The sequence below is a fragment of the Microtus ochrogaster genome, chromosome 19 (genome assembly GCF_000317375.1).
Source record: "Microtus ochrogaster isolate Prairie Vole_2 chromosome 19, MicOch1.0, whole genome shotgun sequence".
NCBI classification, from domain to species: Eukaryota; Metazoa; Chordata; class Mammalia; order Rodentia; family Cricetidae; genus Microtus; species Microtus ochrogaster.
The window spans coordinates 52,450,904-52,460,636 of record NC_022021.1 but is presented as its reverse complement, the minus strand read 5'-3'; the positions used below and the strand labels follow the sequence as shown (position 1 = coordinate 52,460,636).

Genomic DNA, 9,733 nt, shown 5'->3' with positions numbered 1-9,733 from the left:
ACTGCGCTCAGCGCGCGGCAGATTCGAAGCGCGGCGGGGCGGGGCGGCGCGGGCGACGGAAGTCGCTCAGACCCGGGCTCAACCAAGGTGCACAGTCCCACGGCTGAGGAGGCTGCTCCGCGGGGCGTCACTCGGGCCGCGTTCCCTCGGCTCTCGGCGGCGGCGCCATGGACGAGGCTGTGGGCGACCTGAAGCAAGCGCTTCCCTGTGTCGTCGAGACGCCCTCGGTTCACGTGGAGGTCCTGCAGCGCCGCAGCAGGTGAGCTATGTGGGGGCCGACCACTCGGGGCGTGTCCTAGCCGGGCCCCACCATGCGTGCCTCCGGACGGCACTACCTTACCCCACCTCTCAGGATCCCATCCCGCGGCGTCGCACTCCCTCAACACGGCCCCACTTCACATAACACGAGCAACCTGGCTTTAACCTCCCACACCGCATAGCACCCCCAAATGGCATGACCCCGCTTTGCCCTGCACGAAGTTCCATCCCACCTGACACACTGCTCTGAGTTTCACTCTCCGCTATCCCCTCAAGACCCCACCATCCCTCATCTGGCAGGGCCTCACAGCTCTCAAGTGGAGCGCAGTCTAACGATGATGATGGGGGCGGTAGTGATCTCCAGACGTCAGGGGTGCAGGAAAGTGGAGTGTAAGTGGAGCAAAGAGGAGAATAAGTGTTTAGTTGACTAAACCTGTATCTGGTGGTAGATTTCCTGTTACAAAGATGTACAAACTCGTGCAGGGCGGTGGTGGTGCACGCCTGCAGCCTGCTCTACAAGAGCTCGTTCTAAGACAAGCTCCACAGCTACAGAGAAATCTTTTCTCGGAAAAAAAAATGTACATACTCGAAGTTAGACCCTACAGCTGCGGTCTTTCATCCCTTCCTTAACAATGGCTGCTAACATGGATTGAGTGCCCCTTGTATTTCAGGCTTGTCCCAAACACTGAATATTGATTAATCTTCATATAGTAGCATGTCAAGAACTAGTGCCACCTCTTTTTCTAATGGTGCTGAGAGTGGTCAATGGTGTGACTGCAGGCCCAGGTCCCTATAGTTGATCCCTAGACAAGTCCACTCCCAAGCCTGATCTTGGATAGTGACTTGTGTGAGGTTTGCAGATTTTTGTGTATGTGTGGTTGTTTTTGGGGTTTTGTTTGTTTGTTTGTTTTTGTTTTTTGAAATTTAAAACAAGTTCTCCTGTCTCAGCCTCCTGCATCCTGTGATTTCAGGCATGCCCCTACCGCTCCTGGCCATACTTTAGTGTTTTTATTTTTAACTAAGATATTTTATGTATGTCTGTATTTATTTTTCTAGTACTGCAAAAAAAGAAGACATAAAGCTGAGTGTTCAAAAACTGCTCAACAGGCATAATATTGTGTTTGGAGATTACACATGGACTGAGTTTGATGAACCTTTTCTGACCAGAAATGTCCAGTCTGTTTCTATTGTTGACACAGAATTAAAGGCCAAAGACTCTCAGGTAAATTCTCCTGGTTACTGAACTCTTAGGGAAAATGAGGTAATTCTCACAAATAGCTAATATTGACGTTGAAAGCAGCTCTTAATCTGTTGGCTTTGATGGCTAGATAAGCCTTAGCTGTGTGTCCTGGAACTAGGTGCTAGAAAGGATACCATGTGTCAGGATGCTCTGCTCAGGGCCAGGAACAGACAGAATGGGAATCTGAGAGCTACAGAGTATCGGACTGTGCCTGAATACCTGGATCCTCTCTGTGTCCATGAGCAGGTGTGTCGTGGTGTGCTCAGGAGTGTGTTAGCAAGGTAGATTGTGTGGAAGTTACAGAAGTGAGATCGGCCTGCCATATGGAAGCTCTCCATCTCAATGAGTATTATATGACTCTTGCCTATAAAGAACTGATTTTGAGTGCTGGGATATAGCTAGTGGTAAAGCTCTTGCCTAGTTGGCGCAAGGTCCTGAGTTCAGCCTTTAGTATTATAGAAAGAAAATAAATATGTAAATAGAGAGAAGATAGGGAATTGATTTTGAAAAATGAGGCCTAGGTCTAAAAGCCTTTAATCTCAGCACTCAGTGAGGTCAGCCTGATCTATAAGACTTTCCAGGCAGATAGCCCTACGTCGTGAAACCCTGTTTCAGGGGGTGTGATGGGGGGAGTGGGGGTCAAGAACTCAAAGGGGAGAAATGGATAAACACCTTAAGAGCCAATCCTAGATCAGAAATGAAATGCTAGGCTTCCTCTTACCTGAGAACTGGTTTTTAACCACGGTAGCCTTGGTCTTTACTTTGGATTTCAGCGTAAAGAATGGTAGTAAAGGAGGTGTTCTGAGTTGCGTTGTTTACTTTGTACCTCATCAACAGCCCATTGATTTGAGCGCATGCACCATCGCACTCCACATCTTCCAGTTGAATGAAGACGGCCCCACCAGTGAAAATTTGGATGAAGAGACAGAAAATATAATTGCAGCAAGTAACTGGGTTCTGCCTGCAGGTACAGGGTCCTGACGGGTGGACAGTGACGGAGGGGGGCAGCCAAGGAAGGCCCGAGCCAGAAGCTTAGGACCCACCTGGCTCTCTTAGCCAAGTTACTTAGTGAGGAGATTTGGTTTTTTGATTTTGTAAGATTTTAGAATGCTTTATGCCTTATGAGATGTATGAAAAGGTAAAACTATGTTAGCTCTCCATCACTGAAATAAATGTTTGAGACAATTTACATAAGGAGAAGAGTTTGTTTGGGCTCATAGTTTCAGTTCATGGAGGAGTGGCTTCGTTGCTTTGTGTCTTTTGCAAGGCAGAGCATGGTTTGGGGGAGGAGAGGAATCCTATTCTGTTCATGGCCAGATGCAGGAGAGAGAGCAAGAGACCTGTGTCCCACTATCCTCCTTCTGGGACCTCCCTATCTTTTAAAGCTCCACTACCTCACAGAAACATCGTGATCAAGCCTTAGCATGTGGGCCTTTAGGGAATACTACAGATTTGGCTGGTGGTGATTGCAAAGGATGGAACACATTTCTGAGCCTAGACTATTTGTTGTTCCTTTAGACAAGCTGCTCAGATTGTGTCTGACTAAGGATGTCCCTGCCCAGCTGGTCAGTCCTGACTTCCTATGACAGTCCTTGCTTCTTGGGTCTGTGCTACTGGATCCAACAAGTGGTGTCTAGGGATTAATTCAGTCACCAAAGTTTTAGGTTTCTGCCATGTAGGGGGAGCTCGTGGTCTTTTTGTTGTTGTTGTTTGTTTGTTTGTCTAAAACACTCTTTAAATAATACATAGTTTAAAAGACAAGTCTAAGAGGAAATATAAATTGCAGCATTCAATTCATGGTGGCTCACACCCTTAATCCCAGCACTTGTTGTATCCAACTTGATCTTCATTGGAAAAGCATTGGACTCAAGGTCTTCCTAAAATTGGGATTTTCTCTTACTCTCCCTTACAGCTGAATTTCATGGGCTTTGGGACAGCCTCGTGTATGATGTGGAGGTCAAATCACATGTAAGTTGCTGTACTTTTTCTCAAAATGTACTTACTGCTTTGCTCTCCGGCCTCTGTAGCACAAATTCTAATTGGCCTTAATAATAAAAACTCAGACTCAGCTGTTGGGGAAGGGGAGTAAAAGCTGAAGGTTCAGAGAAGTAGAGCGATCAGCCACTAGAGACTTCTGCCACTACTCAGACCAAAGGGGCCGTCCTGTCCTCAGGCTGCACTGAGCTCCTGTCTCCTCCCTCCTTATCACTCCTGTCTCTACCTCCCTAGTGCTGGGATCACCTTTGTGTGAGCTCTGTTTCTCTTTTAAACTGGATCAATTTCTTGTAGCCCAGGGTGGCCTTGAACTAACTGAGATCCCATCTTTTCCCCAAATCCTGGGATTGAAGGTGTATGCCACCACTGCCTGTCCTCTAGTGGCTTAGCTCTGTACTCTGTTCTTTAGGCAAGCTTTATCTGTTAAAACACAAAAGAAATATCACTACAAGCCTCTCCATGTCCCTCGACTCGGGTGGCCCACATCCTGAATGACAAATCTGTCAGCGGTTCCCTAGCATAGAACTGATCCTTTAGGTAGGAGATGGTCAGAGATTGGGAGAAAATGAGATTTATTTTGAATTACATTTTTCTTGTGGGTCCTTTTGGTTACAAACTAGAAAACTGTCACTGGTGAAGGCACCTTCTCGGGCTTCTGACACATGTGCTGTATGCATACCCAATTACCTGCTGTGCTGTCTTCAAGGAGGGAGTTTTTTATCTGATAAGTACCTTGGGCATCTCATTGGATGTTGTCATTCTGAGTAAAAGTGTTGACTTTGTCTCTCCTCTTAGAATGATACCTACCAATGTTTTACCTTCTTACCTTTTAAAGATGCCTTCTAGAAGGTCAGCAAATGATGGGAGATGGTCTCTGAGTGTTAGGAGGTAACAGTCCTTTCAGGGGTAGCCATGCTAGCCTTGCCCCTTTGATGTTTAGAAGCAGGCCTTTGAAGCATGCTTTTGGGAACCTTTGCCTTGCAGGTGTCTTATCTGTCTTTCTGCTTTTCCGTGTTAGCTCCTTGATTATGTGATGACCACCTTACTGTTCTCAGACAAGAACGTGGACAGCAACCTTATCACCTGGAACCGGGTGGTGCTCCTGCACGGTGAGGTGGACATTTCGTGTGACAAAATGGATGTCCTGAAGTTGACTTGTACAATGTTTTAACTCTTTATTTTCTGAAAGAGTCAGAATTGTTCTTGGGTAATCCATATCTTTGACCCTGAAACAATTCCCTAAAGTCTCGCAAATTTGTTAGCTGACTTTTTCTTAGGGTCAAATTGACTGCTTCCTTCTAAACATTTTTATATAAAATGATTGCCTGTTTTTCCCAACTGAACATAATTGCTTAGGATAGAACAAGTCTCCATTCTTTTCTGTGTGATAGTTCCTGCTTCACTTTGTGAGTGTGAACTACAGAAGCCATGTTTTAAAGAGAAATTCTGTCAGGTGCTTTTTAGGAGGAAATATTGTTGATTTGTACCCCACCCACACTACTGTCATCACTGCATAGAGATGAAGCAAAGTCAATACAGCACCCACATTATAGCAAAGGCAGGACTTAGGATAATTGCCAGTTTATACCCAAGACTTCTAAAAAGTGTCATTTAAGGGGCTAGAGAGATGCCTCAGTAGTTGAGAGAACGTGTTGCTCTTGCAGAGGGCTAGGGTTCAGGTCCCATCACCCACATGGTAATTCACAGCCATCTGTAACTCTAATTCCTGGGGATCTGATATCCTCTTCTGACCTCTGAGGGCACTACACGCATATTGTGCACTCACATTCAAATAAAAACAGAACACTCTATACAGAAAGTAAAAATAAATCTTTAAAACAAAAAGCTGGATATGGTAGAGTAGGCCTTTAATCTCCGTCTTTAGGAGGCAAAAGAAGCAGGCAGATCTCTGAGTTTGAGGCCACTCAGGGCTATATATTGAGACCTTGTCTCAAAGAAGGGGAAAAAATGTATTTTGGTTCACAGTTCTAGAGGCTCAGTCCATGATCTATTGACTGTGCTGTTTTGGGGCCTGTGATGAATCGTATGGGGGGAGCATATGGGAGAACAGTCATATCATAGCCAAGAATGAAAAAGAGAAGGAGACCAAAGTCCTTCAGTGCCCTTCACGTGCATACCCCCAGTGACGTAAACCTTCCTTTATCTCCTCTCGTTTTCTGCAGTCACCCAGAGCACCACTGGGGACCAGACTTTTAACAAATGGGTCAAAGTGACATTTCAGATCTAAACTGGTATTGCTTCTCTGATCTGATGTGGAATGCAGGCCCCCTTTGGGTTATCTGCAGTGAAAGGCGCCAGTACAGTAATGGTTTTGATGAGATGGCACTCTTCTATCTCCATTTACTGAGAAACTTGTACTTGATCTTTGATAAGTGTGGACTTCCTAGAGGAACTGTGGAGACAAGGGCTTGTGTCACTGAGATGTAGACAGAAGTGGTGTGTATTCAGTGTGCCAAGAGAAGTTAGGAGCCAGGAAGCAATGTCAGCTGGGCGATTAGAAATAGGAAAGTCCATCCATGTTAGTGATGTCCAGTCAGGGCTACATAGTGAGATCCTAGAGCTTTTAAACTTAACAATTAACACTTGTAGTAATAACAGCAATAGCGCTTAACTATGTTTAAACGTATATTACATCACTGGCTTGAATTTATTTCCTTGGCTATTATTGCAGGTCCTCCAGGAACTGGAAAAACATCCCTTTGTAAGGCATTAGCACAGAAACTGACCATCAGACTGTCAAGCAGGTAACTTTGGTGACAGCAGAGAAGAGAGCAACAGGCACAGGACTTGTAACAGCTGAAACCTTTATTTCCAGTTATTCATGGGTTCCTCTCCGTAGGTGTAGGCAGTTCATTTCTCTACACTCATGGTCACAGGGTTGATTCAGTCTTGTGACGTGCCCTGAGGTAGCGTGGCACTGGCCTAGTGCATATGGATTTAAAGAGAAGTGTTTCTGCTCATGGCGGTGGGTCTGGACACTAAGCAAGTTCTGTTCTTTTAGGAAAAGAACTTTGATTTTCCTGTGGACTTTCCTGTTCTTTCTCAAGTCTGTTTGGGGTCTTGGCTCTCCTCAAGTTTGAAGACAGTGTGGTGATTACTCATGACTTGAGAATCTCTTCAGCATGTTAGACTCATAGGTGTTGTTCCAAAGGCGACCCATGTACTTTGCCCTTTTTTTTTTTCAGCTTTTTATTTTTAAAAATTATTTTATTTTGCTGTGTATATGGGTATTTTGCCTGCATGCATATCTGTGCCTGGTGCCCAGAGAGGCCAAAAGAGGGCATAAGATCCCACGCAGCTAGAGTTTCAATGGTTGTGAGCAGCCATGTGGGTACTGGGAGGTCAGACCCAAGTCTTTGGAAGAACAGACAGTCTTCTTAACTTCTAAGTCATCTCTCAAGCTCCTCTTTCTCATCTTTTAAAAAGTGTCTGCACTTAATTTTAAACAGTTTCTATTGCTGCACCCTTAAGCCCGTGGATTTTTTTCTTTTTGAGTGTGGAGTTTTATTAAAAGGGAAGGGAGAGACAGAGAAAGAGGTCGAGAGAGGAGAGAGAGGGGAGAGGAAGAGAGGCAGAAACCTGTTTGCCTCGGCAAAGAGAGAGTGCACAAGCGCCCATGAATTTTTTTTTTGTAGTGTCTAAACTGCTTTTACACTCAATGTAGTTATTTTTCATAGTTTCTTTTCTTCCTGTGAAGATTCCTTTTCTTTTTTCTCTTCTTTCCTACAGGTGTTTTTGTTAAAGTCCTGAACCAGATTAACTATGGCTTTTTTGATGATCTTGCCTATCTGTTGACTGACTTTTTGTCTAGTTATGGGTCATATGTTCCTCCTTCCTGGCATGTGTGTTTAGTCTCTGTTGTCAGTCTGAGTGGATTTGAAATCGTCTAAAGGACACAGCTGTCAGTCTGTCTTTGAGGGAGTTTCAGAAGTTTAACAAAGAAAGGAAATCCTACCCTAAATGTGGGTGACACCATACTAAGACTAGTGTCCTAATCTGAATAAAAGGAGAAAACCAGCTGGCTGGTAGCATTCTGCCTCCCTGCTCCTGGTTGATGCTGTGTTCTAACCCACTCTGCATCATGTCTTCCTTATCATGATGGGTTGTATTCCTCTGAACTGTGAGCAAAAGTAATGCCCTCCTCTCTTAACTTGTCTGTTGTCAAGTATTGGACCACAATGATGAAAAGAAACCTAATTCAGCATCTCAAGTGTTTTCGCCTAAATACTAAATATTGTGGTTAAGATATCTAGATATTTACATATTCCTTTTAAATTTCTGTCTTGGTTCTGGTAGCCTTTTCAATTGCTTGTAACAAGCAAAATATTATTCCTATGACAAATCTAACCTTCACTTAGAAAAATGTGGGAATTTGTATTTATGAGTTAGAAAGGGGTGTGTGTTTACAATTATTTGTTCCTCCTCATCTGTTAGAGTGTTTTATAATTAATGTTATTTAATATTCACCCCAGTCTCTTTACTGTATCATTTGTCATTAACACCTTCTCTACACTTTGTAAGATGCAAAAGTAATTAGTACTATAGTTTTAAAAATGGAATGCTAGTGGTACTTTTTAAAAGCAAGGAATTCTTCTGTGGACCTGTTACATGGGTGAGCTATGCGGAGTACTGGGAAGCCTGGCCTACATAGAGAGTTCTAGAACAGCCCAAGCTATATAGACCCTGTTTCCAAAGGACAGAGAGAGAGAGAGAGAGTTGATTTTAGGAGCTTCCTCCTCTCCCCTGGCTCCATGAGGCTTGTTTTACTGTCACCTGAACTTACTAATTGCATCCTGTTAGGTTTTCTACAATTATTAATTATATGGAACTGCATCTCTTAAGAGTGGGGGTTTAGTTTCGGAATGTGGGCAATGGAGGGAGGTTGTGTCAAAGGCAGTGTATTAATTTTAGTTTTCCTACTTTTTCTCACCAGGTACCGGTATGGCCAGTTGATTGAAATAAACAGCCACAGCCTATTTTCTAAGTGGTTTTCAGAAGTAAGTATCAAATGTTTTAATTGTTGATATTGTCAACCACAGTGGAAAACAATGTCTTCTGTCTTGACCAAACATACCAAATACAGAAGCTTTTGGAAAGAAGTAGGTGAAATGAGAAAGTCAACAAGGTACCTGACTGTGGTCAGGGATGGAGTCCAGCGCTAGAAGACTTGAAGGCAGGCTTCACAGTCATGCACTCCGGATCTGAACTGAGGGTACCAGTACAGCGTTGTGGGTGTTCTCAACCCTGAAAGCCTGTATGCCCTTGTGGTGGGTGATACAGGCAACTGTAAACAATGTGCCTGCAACTTTCCCTCGTCGGTTTCAGTGTTGCCATCAGTGGTTGGTGTTGTTCCCAGGGAGTAAGCTCACACAGGTGATCATTAGTGGGGTCACTTTTACTGCGTCACCCTGAAACAATAACAGATATGGTCTCAGGTCTCCATAGCCTAGGAAGCAGCAGCATTTGTGCTGACCTCTAAAGCCATCTCTAGATCTTGTCTGGTGCTGTGAGTTTGCTGGGAGCCGTCATGACAATGGTGCCTTTGTGCTCCTGTAACAGTTTATTACAGATTGGCTCCACTAATATGAATGCTTTGTTTTCAGAGTGGCAAGTTGGTAACTAGGATGTTCCAGAAGATTCAGGACTTGATTGATGATAAGGAAGCTCTGGTGTTTGTGCTGATTGATGAGGTAGGCACTCAGATAGCCAATCTTTGATCCCTCTCACTTGGTCAGCTGTGTTGCAAGCTCTCTCTGTGGATCTTTTCCTGATGCCTCATGCAGGAGCACACATAGACACATTCACTGTTTTTATTCTGTTGACACAGTCCATAGCCAAGTGCCAGTTACTCTTCACTGACATGTTGTTTTGTCCCTGCAGGTGGAGAGTCTCACAGCTGCTCGAAATGCTTGCAGGGCAGGCGCAGAGCCATCAGATGCTATCCGTGTAGTCAATGCTGTCTTAACGCAAATTGACCAGATTAAAAGGTAACAGTGGGGTAAATAGTGAGAGTGCACATGTGTAGAGACAGAGAAATGTGAGGATCAAGTAGCTTTAGGTCGGGGGCTGGAGAAATGGCTCAGTGGTTTAAGAGCATTGCCTGCTCTTCCAAAGGTCCTGAGTCCAATTCCCAGCAACCACATGGTGGCTCACAACCATCTGTAATGAGGTCTGGTGCCCTCTTCTAACTTACAGATATACACACAGACAGAATATTGT

At 44.4% G+C, this 9,733-nt stretch overlaps 1 protein-coding gene across 1 annotated transcript in view; it reads left to right on the top strand.

The window, feature by feature from the left end:
• Positions 1–35: 35 nt before the first annotated feature.
• The window catches only part of Trip13 (thyroid hormone receptor interactor 13), a 16,458-nt gene continuing 6,760 nt past the window's right edge, over positions 36–9,733 (top strand). The window contains exons 1-9 of the mRNA XM_005356718.3: positions 36–259; positions 1,315–1,480; positions 2,336–2,465; positions 3,411–3,466; positions 4,512–4,602; positions 6,186–6,258; positions 8,448–8,511; positions 9,118–9,204; positions 9,395–9,501. Coding sequence (XP_005356775.1) covers positions 168–259; positions 1,315–1,480; positions 2,336–2,465; positions 3,411–3,466; positions 4,512–4,602; positions 6,186–6,258; positions 8,448–8,511; positions 9,118–9,204; positions 9,395–9,501 — 866 coding nt within the window. The 5' untranslated portion in view covers positions 36–167. The remainder of the gene's footprint in view (positions 260–1,314; positions 1,481–2,335; positions 2,466–3,410; positions 3,467–4,511; positions 4,603–6,185; positions 6,259–8,447; positions 8,512–9,117; positions 9,205–9,394; positions 9,502–9,733) is intronic.